Source organism: Thamnophis sirtalis, unplaced genomic scaffold, assembly GCF_051295495.1.
Source record: "Thamnophis sirtalis isolate CommonGarterSnake01/CBP01778 unplaced genomic scaffold, rThaSir2_p1.2 scaffold_14, whole genome shotgun sequence".
NCBI classification, from domain to species: Eukaryota; Metazoa; Chordata; class Lepidosauria; order Squamata; family Natricidae; genus Thamnophis; species Thamnophis sirtalis.
In genome coordinates, this window is record NW_028261394.1 from 7,631,400 (window position 1) to 7,659,277 (window position 27,878).

General features: G+C 44.8%; 1 protein-coding gene across 1 annotated transcript; it reads right to left on the reverse strand.

Annotated features, from left to right (window-relative positions):
• Positions 1-58: 58 nt before the first annotated feature.
• Positions 59-25,602, reverse strand: MOSMO (modulator of smoothened). Its single transcript, XM_087729405.1, has 3 exons — positions 25,213-25,602; positions 3,228-3,440; positions 59-638 (listed from the first exon to the last, which is right to left on the reverse strand). Exons 1-3 carry the CDS (start codon positions 25,316-25,318, stop codon positions 454-456), a joined length of 504 nt encoding a protein of 167 aa, XP_087585531.1. The 5' UTR covers positions 25,319-25,602; the 3' UTR covers positions 59-453.
• Positions 25,603-27,878: the final 2,276 nt, after the last annotated feature.

A 27,878-nucleotide genomic window follows, 5' to 3' on the forward strand; every position in this document is an offset into this window, starting at 1 on the left:
GGGGGGGTACAGTACGGTGATGCGGGAAGGGATGGGGGGGATAAAAAAAAAGGGGGGGGAATAATGCTGTAGAGTGCAGGGGGGGGGAAAGACCTTTTCTTCCACACGAGGTCCGATCACAGTGCACACCTGACCACACGTCCAGATGCCGACGAGATGAGTCGTGGTTGTTTGGTTTCAGTTATGGGGGGAGGGAGGGAAAGAAAGACTCTCCGTAAAAAGGAATAATTATAATAATAATAATAATAAAAGTTTTTCTTCTTTAAAAAAAATCCAAAGTGCATAGTGAGAACAGAAGAAACCTCCTCGTTTCCCGGTGAGACGGCAACGGCGGCCCGACCGTAGCATCTTCCCGCGGATGCGCCGGGCGACGTCCTATTTCTCCTTCGTGACCGTTAACACCCACTCCTACCGCCCCCCCCTCTCAAAAAAAAATAGGTACGGAGACGTCCGTCAGCCCGGTAAACACACTTTGCCAGCAAACAGAAGTCCCACTATCGTAAAGAAAATAGATAGAACAAAGAGTACGTAAGACGAGCCAACCACGGTGTTGTTTGGAAGTTTATACGGTTGGCCTCCCACTTCGTTGATGTAAAATCCTATGGGGAATATTAAGGCTGCCATACAGAAAAGGATCACTGGAGGGAGGAAGGGAGGAGAGGGAGGGAAGGAGGAGAGAAGTGAGAGAGAGAGGGAGGAAGAGAGAGGGAGGGAGGGTAGAAGGGACAGAGGGAGGGAGGGGAAGAGAGAGGGATGGAGGGAGGGGGAGAGAGAGGGATGGAGGGAGGGGGAGAGAGAGGGATGGAGGGAGGGGGAGAGGAAGGGAGGAAGGGGGAGAAAGGGGGGAAGGATAGAGGGAGAGGGAGGGAGAGTAGGAGGGACGGAGGGAGGGGAGAGTGAGGAGAGAGCGAGGGACGGAGGGGGAAGAGGGAGGAGGAGAAAGAGAGAGAGAGAGGAAGAGAGAGGGAGGGGGGTAGAAGGGATAGAGGGAGGGAGGGATAGAGGGAGGGAGTGGGAGAGAGAGGGATGGAGGGAGTGGGAGAGAGAGGGATGGAGGGAGTGGGAGAGAGAGGGATGGAGGGAGGGGGAGAGAGAGGGATGGAGGGAGGGGGAGAGAGAGGGATGGAGGGAGGGGGAGAGGAAGGGAGGAAGGGGGAGAAAGGGGGGAAGGATAGAGGGAGAGGGAGGGAGAGTAGGAGGGACGGAGGGAGGGGAGAGTGAGGAGAGAGCGAGGGACGGAGGGGGAAGAGGGAGGAGGAGAAAGAGAGAGAGGGGAAGAGAGAGGGAGGGGGGTAGAAGGGATAGAGGGAGGGAGGGATAGAGGGAGGGAGTGGGAGAGAGAGGGATGGAGGGAGTGGGAGAGAGAGGGATGGAGGGAGGGGGAGAGAGGGATGGAGGGAGGAGGAGAGAGGGAGGAGAGGCGAGGGACGAAGAGGAGGGAGATAGAAAGGGATGGAGGGAGGGGGAGAGAGGGAGGGGAGAGCGAGGGATGGAGGGAGGGGGGAGAGAGAAAGGGCGGGAGGGAGAGAGAGAGAGAAAAATCAGATTAGTGGAAAAAATTGTGCCCATGGCTGAAATTTCAGGTAGTCCTTGACTTACAATCATTCATTCAGCGACAGTTTGAAGTTGCAATGGCAGTGGAAAAAGTGACTCACAACAGCTTTTCACACTTACAACCATTGCGGCATCCCCATGGTTATGTGATCAAAATTCGGACCCTTGGATATAAATTCTGACTCGTATTTATGACGGGCGTAGTGTCCCGGAATCGTGAGATCCCCTTTTTACAACCTTATGACCAGCAAAGTCAATGCGGGGGGGGGGGGGGGGGAGGCCAGGTTCACGTCACAACCGTGTGGCTAACTAATAAATGCAGCAAGAAAAGGTTGTGAAATGGGGCACTTCACAACTGTCTTGCTTAGCAACAGAAATGTTGGTCTCTATCGTGGTTATAAATCGAGGACTACCTGCATTTGTTTTAAAACATTTTCTTTCACAGTTAACGGCCACATTAGCAACTCTTCCAATGTCAGGACTTCAGTTCCCAGAACTGACTTGTTTAGCAACAGAAATTCTAGTCCTCACTCTGGCCATAAACCAAGGACTATCTATATCTCCTCATCCAACTCTAAAAGCAAACAAACTTTGCTTTCATGGGGTGTCAAACAGCCGCTAGAGGGCGTTTAGAGATCGCTGTTAGCCTTCAGGACATAACTCTGCCAACCCAGAGATGTCCAGTTGGGGATTATGGGAGTTGGGAATCCAGCATTTGAAGGGGGAACATGGGCCAAGGGAAAGCAGCAGTCGGAGACTGCAAATGAAGCATGAATGCTTCAAATGAAGTCGGGAACAATCATGATAAAGAAAAGCTCGTCATGCTTGAAATGGTCACCTGTGCTAGTAGTTGCAATCCAGGGAAGAGGGATGATGACTAAGATAGCAACTAAGATAGCATGCCATGGGCGAATAGGCGACAATATAAATTTAATAATAAATAAATAAATACAATTCTAACCCTCCCTGTTTGAGTTCTCCACCATTTTGTCCAGGTAGCCCTGTTGTGTATTGCTATAGGAAAGTTTACTCAATTAACAATCATGATAAAGAAAAGTTCGTCATGCTTGAAATGGCCACCTGTGGTAGTAGGGGCAATCCAGGGAAGAGGGATGATGACTAAGATAGCAACTAAGATAGCATGCCTTGAGTCGCCATGGGCGAATAGGCGGCAATATAAATTTAATAATAAATAAATAAATACAATTCTACCCCCCCCCCCCCGTTTGAGTTCTCCACCATATTGTCCAGGTAGCCCTGTTGTGTATTGCTATAGGAAAGTTACTCAATTAATAATCATGATAAAGAAAAGTTCGTCATGCTTGAAATGGTCACCTGTGCTAGTAGGGGCAATCCAGGGAAGAGGGATGATATCCAAACACAGGGATGGCTAAGATAGCAACTAAGATAGCATGCCTTGAGTCGCCATGGGCGAACAGGTGGCAATATAAATTGAATAATAAATAAATAAAATAAAATAAAGCCACTAGTCCTGTCACTGGGGAGCAGCCTGGGCATCTCCGCAGGCTTTTGGGAGAAAGAGAAAGGGCTGAGGATTTCTGAAAGGTCTCTGTGGACTTTTTGGAAAGCCAAGAAGATCTTGGGATGGAGGGGCCGATTTCCCCCAAGCGCAGCCTGCCCTCTTTGGCCTGATGAGTGGGGAAGGAACTTACTTCCAGTGAAGGCTATCCAGCGTGCGTACTTCGTCGCTTCCCGTCGCCAGTGAGAAGCCACCAGCAAGCCGCAGGTGACAGTCAGTGAAATGATTCCCATGATGATAAAAAATAACGTCGTGATCCACTCCGGAGGCAGCCGTGGCGGAATGCAGGTCCTGTCACGTCCATGGATGGTTTGACACTGTCGCACAAGGCCAACGGTGAGAGCACCTGGAATGACACACAAACACACACACAGAGAGAGGTAGACGACACGGGCATTAATTAACATACGTTCTGGAAGCAAGGGACTATTAACGGGCCTATCTCGATTTGGCTTCCTCCATCTTCTGGACAGGGTGGATCTGATTTAAATCGAGTCGATTTGAATCGCCTTTTCAAATCATGATCACTAGTAAAAAGGCTGGCTTTAAATCAACTCGATTTAAATCAGTTTTTTTTTTCAAAAATAGTATTTATTACCTTTCCCAACATTTAAATGACAAGACACAAATTTAGACTTGTAACAGCTTTTCCGTATCGGTATCCATATTTTTCATAACAATCCTGTTTACAAAAAAATCTATTTCTATATCATTATCCTAAGTTTATACCCTTATTTAGATACTCTGCACATTTATACATTTACCCTTTAGGTCTTAAGTTAAGTTTACTCTCAAACCAGGAATGCCATTTATTCGAAATTTGATAGTGCTCAGTTTCTTCCCTCTCCTTCATTTTCATAGACAGTCTATCCATTTCTGCACATTTATAGATTTTCCTGCTTATAATCGGGTCTGGGGGGAGATATCTGTTTGTTTCCAATTCTGTGCTATTATAATTCTACTTGTAGTTAATATGTGTAATATTATGTATCGTAACTTTTTCTCCATTTTCCCATCAAAGATTCCCAGAAGGAACAATTCCGGCTTCAGCTCTTATCTTTTGCTCAGTTATCTCTTCCAGCCATTTCCTCATCTTACGCCAATATTTTCCAACTTCAGGGCGGTTCCACCACATGTGGTAGAACGTTCCCTGTTTATGCCTGCATCTCTAACACTTCGGCAATCGGTCTGGAAACACCTTAGCCATTCTGGCTGGTGGTAGATGCCACCGGTAGAACATTCTGTAGAGGTTCTCCTTATAAGCAGCTGACATTGTTAGCTTGTAGTTTCTCTCCCATAATTTATCCCACAATTTTTAAAAAGCAACGGTCCCGCAGCGCCTCCTTTTCTGACCCACTGTTGACTCACCGACAGCCCCATTTGCTTTAATGGTACAGCTGGTGATGCGGCGGTGACACAAATGAGGGACATGGCGGGGCAGCAGGTGAGTGGATGCCCGCTAACAGGCGCTGCCATGATGGATCTGAAATAGCTATAGCACTTCAACTTATATACCGCTTTCACAGTGCTTTACAGCCCTCTCTAAGCGGTTTACAGAGTCAGCACATTGCCCCCAACAATCTGGGTCCTTATTTTACCCACCTCGGAAGGATGGAAGGCTGAGTCAACCTTGAGTCTAGTGAGATTTGAACTGCTGGCAGCCAGTGAACAGAAATAGCCTGCTGTACTCTAACCACTGCACCACTGTGGCTCTTTACAGGTGACAGGTGCTCTGGAGACTAAAACATACAAAGAACAGATGCAGGAACTGGGTATGTCTAGTTTAAGGGAAAAGAAGAACTAAGGGAGACATGATAGCAGTCTTCCAATATCTCAGGGGCTGCCACCAAGAAGAGGGAGTCAAACTATTGTCCAAGGCACCTGAGGACAGGACAGGAAGCAATGGGTGGAAACCAATCAAGAAGAGAAGCAACTTAGAATTGGGGAGAAATTTCCTGACAGTGAGAACAATTAATCAGTAGAACAGAAGTTGCCTCCAGAAGCTGTGAATGCCCCAACACTGGAAGTCTTTAAGAAGATGTTGGATAGCCATCTGTCTGAAATGGTATAGGGTTTCCTGCCTAGGCAGGGGGTTGGACTAGAAGACCTCCAAGGTCCCTTCCAACTCTGGTGTTGTATATTGTACATTGTAATATTATATTTATAAGCTGCTTAGAAGGTTTCACTTTCATTTTTACCGCTTGCCCTAGCTCCTTAGAGCCTGGTAGTACAGATGCATTTCTCTTCAAACAATCATGGAGTTTGTAGTATACATAGATTTGCAAAACAAGAGGATAAAGGAGTATCCGTGTGTGCTGGTCGGGTCAGTTTAAGGACAAAGAGCTTCTTAGCTTAAGCCGCCGAAGCCGAACTGGCTTCATCTTAAGCAGTAGTAAGGTATTAGCCATGGTATTTGTGGAGCACGTAAATATTTAAATAGCTTGGAAAGAGAGAGAGAGAGAGAGAGGCTTCCTGGAATTACTTTGGAGTGGAAAGAGGGTTGAGCTTGCTGCTCTGAGGTTTTCCAGAAAGGAAACTATTTCAGCTCCCCAAAGCAAAGACATGGACACAAGAGACACTGGCTGGGGTTTGTTTGGCAAAGGACCAAGTTGGGGAGAAGGCCAAAAAGTCCTTAAGGCTTTGTCCTCCCAAGTCGGAGGAAAGGAGAACTTTCTGACTCGTCTCCATGGCCAAGCTGGTCCGAAATGGTTTCCTTCTACTGGGTTGGTGCTAGGAACATCTGCTCGGCATCAGAACCCAGAGAAGGAGAAGGAGAAGGAGAAGGAGAAGAAGAAGAAGAGGAAGAGGAGGAGGAGGAGGAGGAAGAAGGAGAAGAAAAAGAAAGAAGAGGACCACCAAATAAACAGGAAGGAAGAAGAGTCCTGGGAAAGCTGATGGACCCACCTTAGCAATAGCAATAGCAGTAGACTTATATACCGCTTCATAGGCCTTTCAGGCCTCTCTAAGCGGTTTACAGAGAGTCAGCATATCGCCCCCAACAATCTGGGTCCTCATTTTACCCACCTCGGAAGGATGGAAGGCTGAGTCAACCCTGAGCCGGTGAGATTTGAACCGCTGACCTGCTGATCTAGCAGTAGCCTGCAGTGCTGCTTTTAACCACTGCGCCACCTTGGCTCTTAACCTTCTTCAGCCTGGAGACCTACCAACTGAGCTCATCTTTTGATGGTTGAAATTGTCCCTCTGGCACAAATATAAAAGGAGACCATCAAAGGTTTTCAGGACTCCCCCCCCCCACACCTTACATCCCAGTTTAGTTTACAACATCTAGACTCTTATCCAATTTTTAACCACCACCAACCTTCAGCCTAGGTGTTCTGACCGAGGCTTCCTGAGAGCATGAAGCAAACTCTTTATCCCGATAAAAAACTCTTTTTATTAATTGACTGTGAATTCTTCCCATTCACATCCAGCAAAGTCTTTCAAGGGAGGATTTACAGTCACAGACCTTCTCTGGCTTGGAGTCTCGGAGAGTCACAAACCAATTAAGTGAACTAATTGCCTCCTGCAAACTCCACTCCCCTTTCGCTCTTTTATTTCCTCTGGGAGGGGCCATTCATCGTCCACCTGTGGCCTCACTCCCAAGTCAACCCTTGTTCTTTAGCTGTTCCCTTCGTCTGGCAACTCTGTGCCTGTGCACACTGGGAACAGGCTCCAGCTGTTCCTCTGCCTCACTGATGTCTGACTCTGAAGGCAGCTGATAACTGGCATACGGCTCTGGGCCCCTCTCTGCCTCCGACACAGAGCCCTCGTCAGAGCCTTCCCCAGACTCCAGGACTGGCCCATCTTCCTCTGCAACCTCCTCCCTGCTGGTGGACCACAACACCAGGGATGTCCAACCTCACCCACTTTTAAGACCTGTGGACTTCAACAAAGCCATGCATAGTTAAGAGAACAGCCAAAGAAAGAATCTGAAGTTGAATTATGAACAAATGACAAAAGTGTTAATTGCTAAAATGTACGCGCTTTTCTTGAAATTTGAAACAGAAGAAGTGAAGAAGGAAGACGAGCATATGTCTTGCTCACTTGCCAGGGACAACAAATATTTATTTTGTTCCTAGACAGCATTAGACAACACAACACTGGAAAACAAAGTAGCCATAACAATTTAAACAGCACAGCACAAACGAATACAAACAGCTAGTATTATGAAATATTAAAGCTAAGTAGATTAAAGAGAGATAGATTTTCTCTCTCTCTCTCTCCCCGTTTCTCTCTCTCCTGCCCTCCCACCCTCTTTCTCTCCCTCCCTCTCTCCCCCTCAGCTTCTCTCTCCTCTCCTCCCTCCCTCTCTTCATCCCTCTCTCCATCCCTCCCTTTCTCCTTCCTCTCTGTCTCTGTTCCTCTCTCCATCGTTCTCTCTCTCTCTCCCTCTCTCTCTCTCTCCACACATACACAAACACACCCATTAGTATTAATAGATGTACAGTAACAAATATATCTTTTTTTAAAAAAAGAACCCTCCTGTTGATCGAAAGCGAACCAAACTGTGCATCTTCAGAGAGAATTCCCTTCCCTAGCAGCCTTGGGTCTCCTCCTCAAATTAACCTACCAAACAGAATTCAATTAGCAGCCGTGTTCCACGTTGGTATGCACATTTAAGGAAGCGCATTAAAATTTAAATTCGATGGAACTGAACACACAGAGAGACCCCCCACAAAAAACACATACCCATTAACATTTTTTAAAGCCCCTTTCGGATTTTTTTAAAAAGCGAGATTTTAAAATAAAGATTTCTCTCCGGCTGCTTTTAATACAAGGAAATCCAAAGCTGTGATGACTTGTATGCCTTTGGTTTGGGGTGGGGGTGGGGTTACACCAGGGGTGCATCTTCAGAGTAAAGAGACTGGCAGCCGCTGAAAGGGAATGCTTGTGCAAACACAATGGAGACTTTGTTCAGCCCTGGCGTACCACAACGGAGGACCTGGTTCAAGTTGGAGGGTGCTTTCACCCAGCATAGAAAGTTTAATTCAGTGCCAGCCCCGTTGCCTTCATGGCCAAATCGTTTTCGACATGTGTTGCACAGTACTGAAGAGAGCTGAGCGAGACATGGAGGGTTCGGCAACATCTAGAACTTTTGCCTTGGAACTGCAAAAGCCTGTAAGTGGGGCACACACATATGTGCACAGGCACAGGTGTGTCAAGGAAATCCAGAGAGCTTGGACTAGGGCAAGAACCTACAAACTAGGCAACTTTTAAGACTGGGTGGACTTCCAACTCCCAGAATTGCCCAGCCAGCTACGGGGAACATGAATTATCCTCCTGTGGTGGTTGACTTTGGAGTAAGGTCACAGGTGGAAGGTGAATGGCCCCTCCCATAGGAAATAGAAGAGGAGCGAAAGGGGCTTTTGCGGAAACAATTCGTTCGTTCAGATTCGTTCCAGGAGTGTGAAGATTTGTCTGTGAATCTCAGAGACTCTGTGCCCAAGTCTTTCCTTGTACAGCACCTCATTTGGAAAATATTGACTTGTCAGCTTTCCAAACTAGATATGGTCTTTGGTCATAAATATAAATCTCAGTATTCTTCCTTCCCTCCCTCTTTCACTCTCAATATTCTTCCTTCCTTCCCTCTTTCACTCTCAATATTCTTCCTTCCTTCTTTCACTCTCAATATTCTTCCTTCCCTCTTTCACTTTCAATATTCTTCCTTCTTTCACTCTCAATATTCTTCCTTCTTTCACTCTCAATATTCTTCCTTCCCTCCCTCTTTCACTCTCAATATTCTTCCTTCCCTCCCTCTTTCACTTTCAATATTCTTCCTTCCCTCCCTCTTTCACTCAATATTCTTCCTTCCTTCTTTCATTCTTTCACTCTTAATATTCTTCCTTCCTTCCCTCTTTCCCCCTCAATTCTTCCTTCCTTTTCCATCTTTCCCTCTCAATATTCTTCCTTCCTTCTCTCCCTCTCAATATTCTTCCTTCCTTCTCTCCCTCTCAATATTCTTCCTTCCTTCCCTCTTTCCCTCTCAATATTCTTCCTTCCTTCTTTTCCCGCAAGAGAAACACCAAAGTTCTCAGCAACTTCCATTCAGCCGGCTTTGGCGAGAACAGGTGTTGTCTGCGTATAAATAGCGGCTTGCTCATTCTCATGCATACCTGCGTGCAGAGATACACACACACCCTGCCGGGCCCGTCAGAGTCAGGAGGGGGGGGGGGGAAGGAAACATCAAAGCTTGGTTTGAAAAACAAGGTTTGTTGTGCTCTGAAAATTACAGCGTAGCTCTAAAGACCTATCCCGAAACAAGAGGGAGTTTTTAATCTCAGTTATCATCAGCAAGGGTGTGTGTGTGTGTGTGTGTGTGTCTGTGTTTTGTGTAAAGCAGCACTCGTATCAAGAATAAATCTGATGGAACCTGCCAGGTGTGCATTCCCAGAGGGCTCTTTTGCGAAGAGAAAAGCTAGCCAGGTTTTAATGTAGCTGGGTTTTGACGGACAAGAGAGGTTAAATGGAGACTTATTATTGAGCATACGAGGAGAACGTGACCCAACAGAGGTAAGCATAGAGAGAGACAGTCCTCGGCTTACAACAATTTGCTTAGCGACCGTTCGAAGTTTACAACAGCACTGAAAAATATGACGCGGGGGCCACTTTTCAGGCTGATGACCATTCTCCTGTGGCAACGTAATTTGCATTTGAGTGCCTGACAACATATTCATATTTACAGTATATCACAGAAGTGAGTACACCCCCCCTCACATTTTGCAAATATTGACTATATTTTTTCAGAGTATAAGACGCACCTTCCCCCCCCTCCAAAAAAAGAGGGTAAAAGTCTGGGTGCGTCTTATACACTGAATACAGCATTTGGGGGGGGGAACCCTGCCCCCTTCACAAAAATGGATGTGCAGAGGGTTTGGGAGGCCTGTAAAGTGCTCCTGGGGGCTGGGAAGGGCAAAAATGAGTGAAAAACAGGCAGTTTTTTTGCTCATTTTTGCCCCACCAGCCCCCCAGGAGCACTCTACAAGCCTCCTAAAGGCTATTCATGCCTATTTTTTGATCGTTTTTGCCCCAACCCCCAGGAGCATTTTGCTGGTCTCTCAAACTCTCTTCATGCCCCGTTTTTCACAAAAAAACGAGATGTGCAGAAAGTTTGGGAATCCTGCAGAGTACAAAAACTTTCTTAAAAAAATTATCTCTTCAAAATCTTAGTGCGTCTTATACTCCGGTGCATCTTATACTCCGAAAAATAAGGTAAGTATATTTTTTCATGCGACAACACTGAAGAAATGACACTTGGCTACAATGTAAAGTAGTACATATACAGCTTGTATACCAGTGTAGATGTGCTGCCCCCTCAAAATAAGTACACCCCTATCACTTAGGGGTGCACTCACTTTTGTTGCCCGAAGTCTAGACATTAATGGCTGTGTGTTGCGTCATTTTCGAGGGGACAGCAGATTTACACTGTTATACAAGCTGTATACTCACTACTTTACATTGTAGCCAAGTGTCATTTCTTCAGTTTTGTCACATAAAAGATATACTTAAATATTTACAAAATGTGAGGGGGGTGTGTACACACTTTTGTGATATACTGTATGACACAGTGCCCCACCCCAAGTCCTGTGATCCCCTTTTGCAACCTTCTGACAAGCAAAGTCAGATTCACTTAACAAACGTGTCACTAAGTCAGTGTTTCTCAACCTTGGCAACTTGAAGATGTCCGGACTTCAACTCCCAGAATTCCCCAGCCAGCATTCGCTGGCTGGGGAATTCTGGGAGTTGAAGTCCGGACATCTTCAAGTTGCCAAGGTTGAGAAACACTGCACTAAGTTAACTACAATGATTCACATAACAACAGTGGCAAGGAAAGTCATCAAATGGGACAAAACAACTATCTTAGCAACAGAAACTTGGGGGTCAACCGTGGTCGTAAGTCGAGGATTACCTGTACATGAAGATAGGACTCCTCGAAATTACGACGGACCCCAAAAAGAGACTAGATCTGAAGTTCTGAATGTCTGGTTCTTCTGCAGCCAACATGGCCTTATTTTGGGCATTTGGCTCATATTTTTGGCTATCTGCAGCGTCCCGCAGTCACATAACCACATGGGGGGGGCACTGGATTATGGGTATCGGCTCCTTCGGCACCCAAGGAAAAAAAGGTTCCCCATCACTGCCCAAGAACGCTCCAAACAGCATGCAAATTTTCACATTTCTACACGGAGATCCCTGTTGCTCTATTTCCGAAAACAGCTAAATTAAAGCATTTAAAAAATACAAGCGCGCCAACGCATAATTGCCAAGATTGAGCTAATTCGAGAGCAAATGTCAGCTTACGGATTGAAAGCTATTAAGCAATATTGGGAGTTGGAATGGAAAATTTACCGGGTGCAATTTGGGGGTCTCAATGCAGCTCTCTGCCACTTCCATTTGCTCGTAAACGAAAGCTTTTCTATTATAATAAAAAAGTCATCTGTTGCTAATATTTTCTCTGGCTGAATTTGGTGGGTTTTTTTTCCCCCCTTCCATGAATTAATTTTAGCAGAACAGCAAATTACTGGAGGCAAATTGGTACCAACAAGAATTGCTAGCACGGCTGTTTGGAGGGGTTAGAAAGAGCTTAGAAAGGGGGGAGGGGGGAGTTTGCAAAAGGTGAGTGTGTCACCCCTATATTGGCCCCTGTCATAAATTATATGGACAGAAAAGACATACAGGAAGTCCTCAGCTTACAACCGTTCCTTTAATGACCTTTCAGAGTTTCAACGGGGCTGATTTTATGGTTGGCTAGAGAAAGGAAACTTATATAAAAGAAAGTCAGAAGAAGATATAGAACCCAGGCGGTGCACTGTTAAATGAAAAAGGGGGAGAAGTAGGGGAAAACAGAATATATATATATATATATATATATATAGATAGATAGATAGATAGATAGATAGATAGATAGATAGATAGATAGATAGATAGATAGAGATATAGAGATATAGATATAGATATAGATAGATAGATAGATAGATAGATAGATAGATAGATAGATAGATAGATAGATAGATAGATAGATAGATAGATAGATAGATTTTACAACCCCCGGTATGCCCAAATATGGGAGGAAGATCACTACTTCCATTCTCTGTCCTTCGGCTCGTCACAAGAGACCATCCAGACAGAAACCCAATATTTTTTTACTGTTGCCTTTTTGTTACATTTGTTATATTTGTGCTGATAAATAGTCTCTAGTCTCCCTTTATTTATTTATCAGCACAAATATAACATACACACACACACACACACACACACACACACTAGAGATATATAAAGGGGGGGGGAATATAGTTAGGATAGATTAGCGAAGGTAAGGGAACAAGAAATGATACCAATTGTATTTGGGTTTACTGAAATACCGTCCCGTGGAAACATAAACTTGAAAGAGACACCTATAATAATAGAAAAGAGAGAGAGAGAGGAGGAGAGAATGAAAGGAAGATGGGGGAAAGAAGAAAGGGGTAAGGAGAGGAGGATGGAAGGGAGAGGTAGAGAAGGACAGAGGGTAGGTAGGGGGAGAGGAAGTGTAGGAGTAGGAGAAAGGTAAGGGAAGAAGGAAGGGGAAGGAGAGGAGGAAGGAAGGAAGTAGAGAAGGAAGGGAGGGAAAGGAAAGGGAAAGGAGAGGATGGTGGGAGAGAAAGAGAAGGAGAGAAGGTTGGAAGGGGAAGAGTAGGAGTAGGAGAAAGGTAAGGGAAGAAGGAAGGGGAAGGAGGAGGAAGGGAGGGAAAAAAGAAAGGGAAAGGAGAGGATGGTGGAAGAGAGAGAAAGAGAAGGAGAGAGGGTGGGAAGGGGAAGAGGAACAGTAGGAGTAGGGGAGAGGTAAGGGAAGAAGGAAGGGGAAGGAGAGGAGGAAGGAGGAAAGTAGAGGAGGGAGGGAGAAAAGGAAGGAAAAATAAGGTGGTGTTACAACAGAGGAAGGGATGGTAAACAAAGCAACGCAAGCTCTATATGTATATTATAACCTATAAAATGGAATAATAAATGTATAAGAATGATAATTGTAAAGAAGAAAAATAATTATGTGAATGTATACTTAAAATGGTACGAAAGAGAATAAACAAATCAACGGCGCTGAAAAAAGTGACCCGTGGGCGTTTTTCACACTCATGACCATTGCCGCATCCCCATGGTCACGGGATTTACATTCGGGTGCTTGACAACTGACTCACATTTATGACGATTGTTGGGTGTGTCTCGTGGTCATGCAATCCCCTTTTGCGACCATCTGACAAGCAAAGTCCAAGGGGAAGCAATAGCAATAGTTAGGCTTATATACCGCTTCATAGGGCTTTCAGCCCTCTCTAAGCGCTTTACAGAGTCAGCATATTGCCCCCAACAACAATCCGGGTCCTCATTTTACCCACCTCGGAAGGATGGAAGGCTGAGTCAACCCTGAGCCTGGTGGGATTTGAACAGCCAAACTGCTGAACTGCAGTGCTGCATTTAACCACTGCGCCACCTCGGCTAGATGCCCCCATCAACGGGCTTACTAATTTTAACCATTGCAGGGATTTCACTTAACAAGCGTGGCCAAAAAGTCGTAAAAAGGGGCGAAGCTCATTGAACCAAATTCTCACTTAGCAACATAAATTCTGGCCTCAATTGTGGTCGTACGTTGAGGACTACCTGCCTTCGTTGGCAACAGAGATAAGCATGCTGGGAATCTGAAGATGTGTTGTGGCCGGCCAGCATCCAGTGGAGCTGGCCGCAGACTCGGACAGTGAGGAGGTTGGGGAGGAAGATGAGCCAGTCCTGGAGTCTGGAGAAGGCTCGGACGAGGGCTCTGTGTCGGAGGCAGAGAGGGGGCCAGAGCCGTATGCCAGTTATCAGCTGCCTTCAGAGTCAGACATCAGTGAGGCAGAGGAACAGCTGGAGCCTGTTCCCAGTGTGCCCATGCGCAGAGTTGCCAGACGAAGGGAAGAGCTAAAGAACAGGGGTCGACTTTGGAGTAAGGCCAAAGATGGACGATGAATGGCGCCTCCCAGAGGAAATAAAAGAGGAACGAAAGGGGAGTGTAGTTTGCAGGAGACAATTAGTTCACTTCATTGGTTTGTGACTCTCCGAGACTCCTTGCCAAGTTTTGCAGATATCAGCCTGGCAGCTCTCCAAGCCAGAGAAGGTCTGTGACGGTAAATCCTCCCTTGAAAGGCTTTGCTGGATGTGAAGGAGCAGAATTCACAGTCAAACTCCTGTCGGGACCAGGAGTTTTCTTCATGCTCTTGGGAAGCCCCGGTCAGAACAAGATGTTATTTTGGTGGTCCTCTTCAGAATCCCCTCCTGCTGTCATAGCTGGGGGGGAAACACGGGAGAACAAAAAATATCTGAGCCAGATAAAGTCTCATTGAGAGCAACAGAGAAATGACATGCGTCCTGGATATGCTCCATGGCATATGTGAAAAGGATGCTTTTCCTTGTGTGGATGTACCCAGAAAATCACCACTAAAAAGCCAATGTTTCTTTGACCTTGGAAGACATAACCAACCATACCCTTCCTTTTCTACACCTAGTTGTTGAGAAGATCACTCAGTTCCTTGCCTCAATTTCCTACAGAACGCCTACAAACTGCTATAAAAAAACCCAAAACTCTGATTCTAGTTTACAGGCAATACTTAAAATCATTAGGGAGGCGGTGGCTCAGTGGCTAAGATGCTCAGCTTGGCAGCTTTTTAAGACTTCTGGGCCTTAAATTTACAACTTTTAAGCCATGCCAACTGGGGAATTCTGGGAGTTGAAGTTCCACAAGTCTTAAAAGTTGCCATTGTTTGGGGAGCCGCGTTTTAGACTGATAGAGGACATTGCAGAATTCACACACGAGTCTGACAAATTGTTCTTTTTTAGATTTAGGCTGCAGGCGGTTTGTCGTTCTTTTTTTATTTTTAATCTACATGACTTGCTCGTTATTACAAAAGGGTTCCACATATGTTTTGAAAGAGGCCTACTAAGTCTAGGTTCAAAATCATTGTGCTCTCTGTGAGTGTAGCTGCTTTCAATCAACAATTCTTATTCCTTCCTATGATCAAGACACTTGAGTGTGGATAGGCCTCTGTTACTAATTACCTACAGGTAAGGTTAAGTGGGACACACAGGGTCGCGGTGGCTCAATGGCTAAAATGCTGAGCTTATCAATCAGAAAGGTCGGCAGTTCGAATCCCTAGCGCCGTGTAATGGAGTGAGTTCCCGTTATTTGTCCCAGCTTCTGCCAACCTAGAAGTTCGAAAGCATGTTAAAAAATGCAAGTAGAAAAATAGGGACCACCTTTGGTGGGAAGGAAACAGCGTTCCGTGCGCCTTCGGCATTGAGTCATGCCGGCCACATGACTATGGAGACGTCTTCGGACAGCGCTGGCTCTTCGGCTTTGAAACGGAGATGAGCACCGCCCCCTGGAGTAGGGAACAACTAGCACATATGTGCGAGAGGAACCTTTTACCTTACTTAAAATCATTGTTATCCTGTTTGGATATGATTGGTGTTCTTTGCAACCAGATGCATGAGAGGGAAAACGAGAGGAGGGGTCCTTGGTGCTCTCTGAGCTTGGTTGTTTTCTTGAAGACGTTTCATTACCCAAATAGGTAACATCATCAGTGCTAGCCTCCGTTATGGGTACCACAAAAGGAGAGGATTCAGAAGTTGGTGTAGCAAAGACTGGTTGGCTGGCACTGCCTGTAATATGTGACTATTTCCATCTTATATTTATTTTTATCTGTCGTCAAACTCCTTCCAAAACAATTAAGATTATAGGAGACGCTTCTGCCATTTCTTCACGTCCTGGGGCTAATAGTTTTTCTCTTCTGGCCCAGAGCCTGATCTTCCTTCTGATCTTCTAACTTGCTCGATCTTCTAAACTTGCTCGTCACAGCTTCTCTTTTTAGTAATGCAGGAATGGCTGCTGCTAGTTCCTTGGCTGCAAGTTATTAATCTATCTATCTGTAAATTTTCCTCTTCATGTCTGTGAGCTGAAGACCACCTGGAGAGAGAGAGAGAGAGAGAAAGATCAAAGCAAAACTTTTAGGAAAATAATTGTTTCCTCAGATGCCAGCAGGGGCCTGCACAAATGAGTGAATTGCCCTGAAAATGTACGTGGGGAGACATTAAGCACAAAACTGTTTCCTTTTAGACGAATGTCCACATGGGGCCCCGTGGAAGCTGTTTAGCGATCTCCAGGGATAATCCCTTATTTAACTATGACAATAATCTGGTCTTGGAAATTACATGAATGGGACTGTTGCCAGATCTGAAATTAAGATAAGGCACCCGTTTGGAGGTAATAATGGGGAAGCACTCCTGGTGGCTTGCAGAAGAGAACAACTGGATGTCCTTCAAGTACCAGATATTTATCTACAGAGACTATGGTCAACCTCAATGAAATCGCACGGATATAAATTTGCAAATCAGCGGGCGAGGGCCACCAACGCTCCACATGGAATGACACCAAAGGGAACTGAAATACATAAGAAAGCGTGACACAGTAGTAACAAAAAAGTGACATCAAAAGAGCTCACCTGTCCTTTCGGAGATGTCAGGTGTTGGTTGCCATGCAGGGTTGAAGTATCCTGGTGAAGTTGGGAGATTCCACAGAAGAGGAAAGATTTTTCAGGTGGCCTTTTCTTCAGTCAACACAAAAGCTGCCCGTTTTCATGGACATCAGCCAGAGATCTTCTATTTTTGACTCCGCTATTATATCGTTCAGGCGTGAAAGATCTGGTCTAATTAAACTAATTTATGGCTAATCGTGCAGATGGACAGGAGTCCTCCCAGCTAATGGTTAGCATCTGTTTGGAGTTAAGATAAGGGTCAACGGAATTGAAGGGAAGAAAACTTAAGTTTGGTTGTGGCTACGGAAGGATTCTAGGCTGATCCCTCTTTTGACTCTGCCCACAATATCAGAGATAAATCCTCCCCATCATAATTTATGCACGCATAATAAATCAAACACACTGAATACATTACGTCAATTAAGCCATTCCATTCTGATCTTCTGTCCCTTTATTGGGTTCCTTCAAGGTGGTGGTGAATCTTAGTGATCACACAAATTAAGTCTTTCTCCAAGATGATCTAAACTGGGCATTTAGGTCCCCAATGATGCCCTAATCCCAACAGCAATTGATTGCTAATTATATACAAGTTTCTATATTTAATATAGAATAAGTGTAATAAGAAGGGACGCGGTGGCTCGGTGGCTAAGACGCTGATCTTGTCGATCAGAAAGGTCGGCAGTTCAGCAGTTCGAATCCCTAGTGCCGCATAACAGAGTGAGCTCCCGTTACTTGTCCCAGCTTTTGCCAACCTAGCAGTTTGAAAACCTGTAAAAATGCAAGTAGAAAAATAGAGATCACAGTACTCTTTGCACCTTGGGCAATCTAGTCTTGCCGTTCCAGCTCATTCTATTCTAAATGAATAAGATATAGCACAACACTGGTGTTGGGCAAGGAACAGATTTAGTCCCTTGACCAGTGAGAGAGATAATTTATCTAATATAAACTGAAAAGTGTCAACGGTCTCCTATAGAAGGGTTAAGACCAATTCTATTGCCCAAGGTATCGAAGTTACAGATGGATGTTGCTGACTTAATTGTATGGCACCCACGTTTATTTTATCACCAGGGTTAATTTCCCTTCATTTATATTGCCGCCAAGAAACTAAGAATTAAGTCCTAATCAACACAGCGCTAGTTAATTAAAAGCTCGAGTCTTGCCTTCAAGGAATGCCAGCGCAGGACGGGAATACACGCTCCACTGCTGAAAATTTTGCAGCTTGCCACAAAGAGGTCAACGCGAAGAAAATCAACAGGAGAAAACACAAGAACCTGCTGCGCAGCCCACCCACACAGCGTGGAAGAATTTGAGGAGGAACGAGAAGGAAGTCAAACGTAGAAGATTGACCTGTATTCTTTCTCGGGCCAAAATTTTAAAACAAAACATTGCTTGGATTACAGACAGTCCTCGCCTCGTGACCACAATCGAGCCCAGAATTTCTGTCGCTAGAGCGAGAAGTAAGTTTTGCTCCATTGGACTACCTTGCTTGCCACCGTTGTTAAGGGAATGATTGCAATTGTTAAGTTAGCAACGGGGTTGTTAAGCAAATCTGGCTTCCCGGTAGAATTTGCTGGTCAGAAGGTCGCAAAAGGGGGGGTCACCTGACCCCTGGACACTGCAACGGTCATAAATACGAGTCAGTTGCCAAGCAGCCAAATTTTGTTATGTATTTATTCATTTCTTATTAAGATATTGGACATAGTGCAACTATTCTGGCATTATCTCCGCCATACATACTAAAGTATAAAACAGATAAAATACAAATGACACTGTCTTCTTACATGGCATTACTAGATTTATAGACGCAGACAGACAGACAGACAGACACACACCCTAACCCCTCAATATACTCATTTATATTTTCATATATCACATATATTACATCACATTCCGAATTCACAGATCCTAATTATTTCTTGTTTCAACTTCCGGCAAGCGGCCAAATTTTGATCATGTGATATGGGGGGGGGGATGCTGTAATGATCATGTGAAAAATGGTTGTCAGTCACTATTTTCAGGGGTGTTGTAACTTTGAACAGTCACTATATGAACTGTCGTACACCGAGGACTACCTGCGGTCCAATACATAGGAGTGAATCAACGAGCTATGGAGGCATTTGGGGATTCCTCACATTTCTTATGCAGCTAAGATGAGGAAGATTCAATTGGCCTCCTACTGGCACATTCCCTGCCCCAGACCCAGCTAAGTGATTTATAGCCGGGCCTGAAAAGCATTTCCAGGTCTTCTCGGCTTGGAACGAGCAATTGCTTTGCACCTTCTGCCAGCAACGCAACTACACAATGCCTGCCAGAGAGATGACATATCGTTCCTCCTATGAGTTGTGCAATTGAGGCTGTCCTGCCCTGCTCCTCACCCCGTAAATCAATGCATAGGATATATTCTTTGCACAAAACAGTCAGATCACTTTGATGGAGGGGAGGAGGAGGAAGAGGGGAGGGAAGAGGGGAAGAAGGGGGGAGGAGGAGGGGGGAGGGGGGAAAGGTGGAAGGAGGGGGAGAGGAAGGAGGCAGAGGAAGGGGGGAAAGGAAGAGGGGAAAGAGGGGGGAGGAAGAGGGGAAAGAAAAGATGGGGAGGAAGAGGGAGAAAGGAAAAGGGGAGGGAGGAGAAAGAAGAGGGAGAGAAGGGGAAAGAAGAGTGGAAAGAGGAGGAGGAGGGGGAAGAAGAGTGGTGAGGAGGAGAAAGTGGGGACAGGGGGGAGAGGAGGAAGGGGGGGAGGAGGAAGATGGGAGGGAAAAGGAAGGGAGGAGGAAGAGGGGAAAGAGTAGTTGTAAATGCTCCAACACTGGAATTTTGTTTAAAAAGCGACTGGATAACCATTTGTCTGAAGTGGTGTAGGGTTTCCTGAGTAAGCAGGGGGTTGGACTAGAAGACCTCCAAGGTCCCTTCCAACTCTGTTATTCTAAGTTCAAAGTTAAGTTGAGGAGGAGGGAGAAGAAGAGCAGGGAGGAGGAAGAGGGGAAGATGGGGGAGAGGAGGAGGAAGAGAGGGGGAGAGAAGCCACTAATGAAATAAGGGCAATAAGGCATGACATTAACTGCGCTTATTTCTGTTATTACCACAACTGAGCCCCAAATTCTGTTGTTAAATGAGACATTGGTTAAGTGAGTTTTGTCCCACTTTACGACTTTTCTTGCGCCCACTTCTAAAGTGAGTTACTGCAGTGGTTAATAATCTGAATCTGGTTTCCCCATTGATTTTGCTTGTCAGAAGGGGATCAAATGATCCCGGGACATTGTAACCGACATAAATATAAATCAGTTGCCAAGGGTCAGAAGTTTGATTACGTAACCATGGAGATGCTGCAGCAGTCATTAAGTGTAAAAAAAAAAAAGATCGTAAGTCACTTTTTCCAGTGATGTAGCAATTTTGAATGGTCACTAAACAGAATAACTGTCTGATTAACCTCAGGGGCTCCCTTGCTATTAATTGTTTTGCTCTGCAGTTCCATCATCAACAATATAAAATCAAGACTATAATATCTGCACTTTTTAAAATATATACAACTACAATACTCTTTTTGCTTTCATGACACTTTTCACAACAGGGGAGCTGTTGGGTTTTCTGACGGCATTTATTCCCGGCCCTTAAGAAGGATAAAATCATACCGAAGGAGCAAAATATATAACTGGAACAAGCATCAAAACATTTCCCATGATTGCAACAATCCATTCCATCAAAAACAAACCTCTAGGGGTTTCTTCCCCCCCCCCCCGCCCACCCTCTTTTAACAATGTGCATAAAGAGGCGGCAAAGAAATTTTAAGCCTCCCTCACTACTCGCTTCTAGCAACCTCGGATAATGCTGAGGTTGCAGAATTTCCAGGCAAGGCAACAACTTCTTGGCACCTGGAATCTTATCCTACATTCCTCCGAATCACGGAAAACTCACCCGAGATATTCTCAAACAGATGCAGAAATAAAATCTATACCTATCAAGATATATATATATATATATATGGCCGGCTGGACCAATCGCAAGATCTACCAAGAAGACTTGGGAACCCACCAGCCAAAAATAATAATAAAATCAAAATAAATAATAAGTTATTAAAAGCCACTTTGGGCTAACCCAGAAGACAATGACAGAAGATTAAGACAATCTTACAAATTGTCAATCACACAGAGAGGGAGGGAGGGATATCAAGACAGAGCAATTATGTTGCAGATGAGTTTAAAAGGGAACAAAACCAAAACAAACAATGCAACTGAGTAACTTTTACTAATTCATCCCTGCAAAAATTAATTTTTGCTGCTTAATTTTTGCACGGGGATGCTTAATTTTTGCACCGGGATGAGCCATGAAATAAGTAGTCTCCAAGGCAAATCGGAAGACAAACAACACAGAGATAAATATATACAGTATTAGAATTACACTCAACCTTGCTGTATATAAATAAACTCTATTGCAGGGGTGTCAAACTCAAGGCATGGCCCATGGGGTGCTTAGATCTGGTCCGGGGGGGGGGGGGAGAGACGGGGAGACCCATCCTAGAAACAGCAAAGGACCAGCCCATGGTGCCTCTGCCAGCGAACACTCCTGCTCTATTGCATGTCAACTTTATTAATGTCTTGTTATTAGTTGCAAAGTCATGTCTTACTCATTACAGCCCCATGGACAATGTTTCTCCAGGCCTTCCTGTCCTCTACCATCCTCTGGAGTCCTTTGAAGCTCACACCGACTGCTTTGGTGACTCCATCCAGCCACCTCCTTCTCTGTCGTCCCCTTCTTCTTTTGCCCTCCATCGTTCCCAGCATGAGGCTCTTCTCCAGGGAGTCCTTCTTCCTTCTCATTAGGTGGCCAAAGTCTTTGAGTTTCCTCTTCAGGATCTGGACTTCTCAAGAGCAGTCAGGGTTGACCTCCTCTAGGACTGACTGGTTGGATTGCCTTGCAGTCCTTCTTCTTTTGCCCTCCATCATTCCCAGCATGAGGCTCTTCTCCAGGGAGTCTTTCTTCCTTCTCATCAGGTGGCCAAAGTCTTTGAGTTTCCTCTTCAGGATCTGGCCTTCTAAAGAGCAGCCAGGGTGGATCTCCTCTAGGACTGACCGGTTGGAAGGCCTTGCAGTCCTTCTTCTTTTGCCCTCCATCATTCCCAGCATGAGGCTCTTCTCCAGGGAGTCCTTCTTCCTTCTTATCAGATGGCCAAAGTCTTTGAGTTTCCTCTTCAGGATCTGGCCTTCTCAAGAGCAGTCAGGGTTGATCTCCTCTAGGACTGACCGGTTGGATGGCCTCGCAGTCCAAAGGACTCGCAGGAGTCTTGCTATGCATATGCATAATGTCTCCTGCATTAATAAAGTCTATGCTGGTTGATTGTTCCCTCTGGCACTGGAATTTAAATCCTTATTTCAAGGAAACTCATTACGCACACACCATTTATATTTGCTACAAACACACCCACCAATCAAAGTCCTGCAGGCATCCAAGTCTCTTCTCTCAGCGGCTATTATCACATTTGCAAAACAAACGGCGCTGCCGTTTGAATTGTATTGCACAGGAATATAAATCAATTCCTTGAGCGGCCTCTCCCATGGCACATACAAAGCCTCAGTACAATGAAGACAGTAAGCCCTCCTTTCCCCCGAGAAGCACGGGGTACACGCGTGCTCCAAGAACGACCAACGACGGACAAAACCAAGGTTGGTTATTTCTAACCCAGCCTTTTCAAAACCCACTCTTTTATATTCCAGAAAGGGGGGGGGGGAGAGAGTGAGAGAGAGAAGTGTTTCTCTAAAGCTGGCAAATTTATCAGCATGGCAGGTTGGGGAACTCTGGGAGCTGGTCCACACATCTTAAAAGTTGCCAAGTTGGAGAAACACCGATATAGAACAATTCGATTAAATTCAATCTCCGGCCCAAATTTACTCTCTACCCTCTGCATTTTCTTTTGGTGTGCAAGAAAACTTCATCTGCTCCTCATTCTTCTGCTAGGCTTGCTGCCACCCCCTCAACCCAAAGCAAAAAAGGGGCTTTGGAAGGCTGCAAAATGAGGACTAAAGAAAGGAGAAGATTTATTGCTCTTACTTTTAGCGACGTTAATTCCAAGTCATTTTCCCCCACATTGTTCGCTCCTTTTTTTTCTCCTTCCCAACTAGCTGGAATGTACTTTGCTGACCGAGCACAACTTGTTCTTTTCACCTGAGGTGAACCAAGCTCACAAACTCCTTCCCTTGTTTTTTTTTTAAAGTTAGATATTTATAAACACAATTCATGTGCCCCAAAGGTCACAAGGCCTTCTTATTGGCAGCTTCTCCACCAAGATGAGGCTTAGCCTGATTAATGAAGAATAAAGTGATGCTTTAAAGTTTGGTTTATGGATGGGTGTACGCTATGATTCGAACCCGTCGATGCTAGGCAAATAAACCACATCAAAACTAACCAGAGTTCAAACAAAGTTTCATTACATTTTGCAAATGCAGCTATTATGTGAACAATAAACACATGAGGTCCGTGCCAATTTCCTAAAATAATTCTGCTTTTCCATTTGCCTGCAAGTTGGACTAGGCATTCATTTCTCAAGCTTATAAACAAGATGGTTCTTTCGAAACAATGAACATTGCGCAGAAGGGAAAAACAGAAGTAAATTAGTACACAATTCTTTCAGTAATGTTACCTGTGTATCACCATGCACAAGATATACTTTACTTCTTATGAAAACTAGCTTCCCAAAGGATTTTCCTTTAGAACAAGAGCATCCGTCAACATTAGATTTGTGCTGAAGGTCACTGAAGGTGGCATTTAATTTCATGGTACGAAATGCAATGACAATAAAGTGAACTACCTAGACTAAAAGTAGATGGGAATTTATTTATATCCCTCCTTTATTTTTTTTACAAATAACTCAAGACAACGGACGTATTCAACAACATACCTTCCTCCTCCTATTTTCCCTACAACCACCACCCTATGAGGATGAGTTGGGCTGAGAGGGTGGGGGGAAACTGGCCCAAAGTCACCCAGCCAGCTTTCATGGCTAAGGTGAGATAAGAACGCAAGTCTCCCAATTTTTTTGCCGGGCTGTCTTAAGCACTAGACCAAACCATCTCTCTTCCAAAGCTCCTTCCAAAACTGCATTTAACAGACTGAAAATCTAAGGTGCAGGAGGTAAGGATATAGGACAGAGGTCCCCAAGCTTGTCAACTTTAAGACTTGTGGACTTCTATTCTATTCTGTAATTCTGACTTCTATTCTATTCTATTAATTCAGACTTTTAACAATGGTCACCAAACCCTGAAGCCCAACAGATACCAGCCACCAAAACTAGAACAAGGGTGTCCAAACGTGGCAACTTTAAGACTTGTGGACTTCAACTCCCAAAATACCCCCAGGCAGAATAGTATACTAACTGATTAAGAAATTCTGGGAGTTGAAATCCACAGGTCTTAAAAGTTGCCACAGTTGGCCACCGGTGGCCCACACCATCATAAAGAGGATTTTAGGGCAGGTTTAGACAACTCAACACCCTTTTCCTTACAGCAGCCAAGGAGAAACTCACTCTTACAAAACAAAAGGCAATAATCCTGGCAATAGTCACCATTGAGCCCCAAGCATCCCATACGAAGCAGCCTTCTGCCATTGAACCCAGAGGTGGCATTTAACATACCCCCCCCCCCAATCTTCTGGCTTCTCTTCCACAACTTTTTTTAACTGGGATTATTTATCCAGGTTAATCCTCAGTTTCCTTTCCCCCCACAAAAAAAGAAAGGCAATATAAACTAGACACAAGAAGAGTTTTTTCCAGAATGCCATCACTCAGCTAAACAAATAATTCCCTCAATATTGTCAAACCATTCACTAAGGCTGTATTACTATTACTAATAGTCTTCTCATCGGTCCTATCACACATCTCCTCCCATTTAGGACTGCAGGACTGTAACTTTGTGGCTTGTATCCTTACAATTTATATTGATTGATTGCTAGTGTGATTTGATTGCTTATTTGTACCCTATGACCATCATTAAGCGTTGTACCTTATGATTCTTGATGAATGTTATCTTGTCTTTTTATGTACACTGAGAGCATCTGCACCAAAGACAAATTCCTTGTGTGCCCAGCCACACTTGGCCAATAAAGAATTCAATTCAATTCAATTCAAATGCTCTTCCATCCCATCCCAAACAAGAACAATTGGGGACTCAACTCACAAAGCAACTATGCAACTGGGAAGAAAAATCCTAGCAGGGCTGGACTACTGTTCCACCTTCTCCTCCTCCATCTCCTCTTCTCTCTCTCTAGCCCCCCCCCCGCCCCGAATCCACCTTTGTCCCCCCACAAAGGGCCTCCCCGGGCCCCAATATTCCCTGCAGCCCAAATCTTTAAAAGCCGCCAGTCTCTCCACTGCCTCGAACCCCATTATTTCCCCTTCCCCCAAGCTTTGGGGGATTTGGGGGGGGCTTGTCACCCCCCCATGCGTGTCCTTGGAGAGTGGGGGGGGGTTAAAGGCTGCGGCATAGCCAGGGGCGGCAGATCCCCCCTCATCGACCGTCCCTTCCTCCCCGAGAAAGGCTTTCTCCCTCCCTCCCACCCCCGCCCTTGCCCAGCCCCCGCGACCCCCGTCCCCGCCGACCCACCCGCGGACTCGCCGGTGTTGATCCAGTCCGGGTTGGCCAGGCTGGCGATGGCGAAGATATCGGCGGCCAGAAAGAGGCATCCTGAGATGATGGTCAATTTGTCCATGTCCTCCGGCTCCGGCCACGGCCCGGTTTCCCACAGGCGGGGCCCGGGCCGGGGGCTCCTCACAGCCGCGGCTCCATGGCTCGGCGCGGCCTCCGACCCCCTCGCGCCGTCGCCTGGCCTGGCCTGGCCTGGCCTGACCGGGGCCGCCGCCGCCCCCTTCGTCCCTCACCGCCGTCCTCAGGTAGCCGCTGCGCAGGGGCGGCCCCTCCCCGCCGCCGCCGGGCCCCCGACTCGGGACGGCGCCGGAAGCAAAACCCAAGCGGGCGCCGCCGCGGTCGCGTCACCCGGAAGCGAAAGCGAGGAGGGGGGTCTCTCTCGCTCTCTCTGGCGCGCGCGCGCGCCCTCCCCTCGCAGTGGGCACCAGACGGGGCGGGGCTTCTGGAGGAGACGGCGACGCCTTCGAGCGTCGCCAGGACAGCTTGGGTGGGCGGGGCTTTGAGGGAGGGCGTACGGCTGAAACGGGGCGGGGCTTCGGAAATGGAGGGAAAAAAAGGTGCCTCGTGCTGGTTTTTTTTTGGCGCCATTGGAGGGAAGAGGTCGAAGCCGACTTTCTTTCCTTCTTGGTTGTGAGGGATGGGGGGAAAAACACCTCATGGTAACTGACAGAGGGAGGAGAAAGCCAAGCCTTCCCCATGTTATTTTTACTTTTATGTATTTAAAAAATAAAATAGCTAGCCCTTGTTATTTATTGATTCCCCTAGCTCAAAGGACTTTTGGAGGCATTAAATAATGGAACCTCCCCCCCGCACCAGAAAAAATAAGATATAATTGCACAGAATAAAAGCGTTTGACTAGAGGACCTCCAAGTGACAATTCTTCTCTGACCTTGCTATTTAAATCCTGATAGCCATTTTAGCAGATTTCTTGGCTAGGTAGCATTATTCCGTCACTCATATATCATATGTCACGCATGGTCTTGGCACTTACCAACAGAAGTTGGGAAACACAATTACCAAAAATTATACAACCTGGCTTCATCCCTCCTGGGGCAATTGGCTTAGAAGAGGATAATTTTTTTGGATTTCTATATCCAATTCTCCCCCCTTTTAAAAAAAATTTCAAACTTGTTTTCTTCTTCTTACTTCTTTACTATGCAAAGTAAATAGGGTTTCTATGAGCACATTTTAAAAAGGTTCTTGGATGCATGACTTCTAAAAAGCTATCACATTTGAAAAGTTTTTGTTTTACCAATGCTAAACAGCTCTTCCACAAACGACCCCCAAATCAAAATACAATTTATTTGCATCCAGTAGTATCAAATGTTTGACTGATAACTGGTTTGTTAGACTGCCAACTTTTAACAGTTCGAAAGCCACAGACTTGTAAAAAAAATCTATATCTTTCTATCATCTATCTATCACCTATCTATATCTATCATCTATCTATATCTATTTATCTATCATCTATCTATCATCTATATCTATCATCTATCTATATCTATTTATCATCTATCATCTATCTATCATCTATCTATATCTATCATCTATCTATATCTATCATCTATCTATATCTATTTATCATCTATCTATCATCTATCTATATCTATTTATCTATCATCTATCTATATCTATCATCTATCTCTATCTATCATCTATCTATATCTATCATCTTATATCTATTTATCATCTATCATCTATCTATCATCTATCTATATCTATCTATCATCTATCTATATCTATTTATCTATCTATCATCTATCTCTATCATCTATCTCTATCTATCTATCATCTATCTATATCTATCATCTATATCTATCATCTATCTATCATCTATCTATATCATCATCTATATCTATCTATCATCTATATCTATCATTTATCTATATCTATCTATCATCTATCTATATCTATTTATCTATCATCTATCATCTATCTCTATCTATCATCTATATCTATCTATCTATCTATCTATATCTATCTATCATCTATATTTATCATCTATCTATCATCTATCATCTATGTATCATCTATATCTATCTATCTATCATCTATATCTATCATCTATATCTATCTATCATCTATCTATATCTATCATCTATCTATATCTACCTATCTATCATCTATCTATCATCTATCTATCTATCATCCATATCTATCTTATCTTTCTATACCATAGCAACACCCCTTCCTTTCAAGGGTTATCTTGATAGGACAGGCCCATAACACTGCCACTACCCTAAACTAATTGCCATGTGTCATTTACACAGTGGATGGTCGATGGACTGTATTTTTAGACCCATCTGTGCAAATTACAGAGTCTCTGAGAAAGGAGTTCTTAACTCAGGCATTTATTCAAAACCCTTAAAAACAGCTCTTTAGGATATTATTTCCACAGCTTGCTCTGCAAAAAAATATATACAGTATTTCAGAGCCTCATTTTAGGAAAGAAATAAGGTTTGTGCACTGTTTGCAATGAAGGCTACCGTCATTCGTGATATTCAGTTAAGTTCTGCTACGGTATCTAAACTACATTGCCCCCCCATATAATAGTTCAGCGATGGGTGTGAGCCCATCAACCGAATGATCATTATTTTCACAATTCCACTTTTGCAACAATGCCA

Excerpts from the sequence above, each read along its gene's own strand:
- MOSMO (XM_087729405.1), bottom strand. The coding sequence starts at position 25,318 with ATGGACAAATTGACCATCATCTCAGGATGCCTCTTTCTGGCCGCCGAT. Across the intron at positions 3,441-25,212 it reads CAACACCGGCGAGTCCGCGG|GTGCTCTCACCGTTGGCCTT; the intron begins GTGGGTCGGCGG and ends GTGTCATTCCAG. Across the intron at positions 639-3,227 it reads CTGGATAGCCTTCACTGGAA|TGATCCTTTTCTGTATGGCA; the intron begins GTAAGTTCCTTC and ends TCCTCCCTCCAG.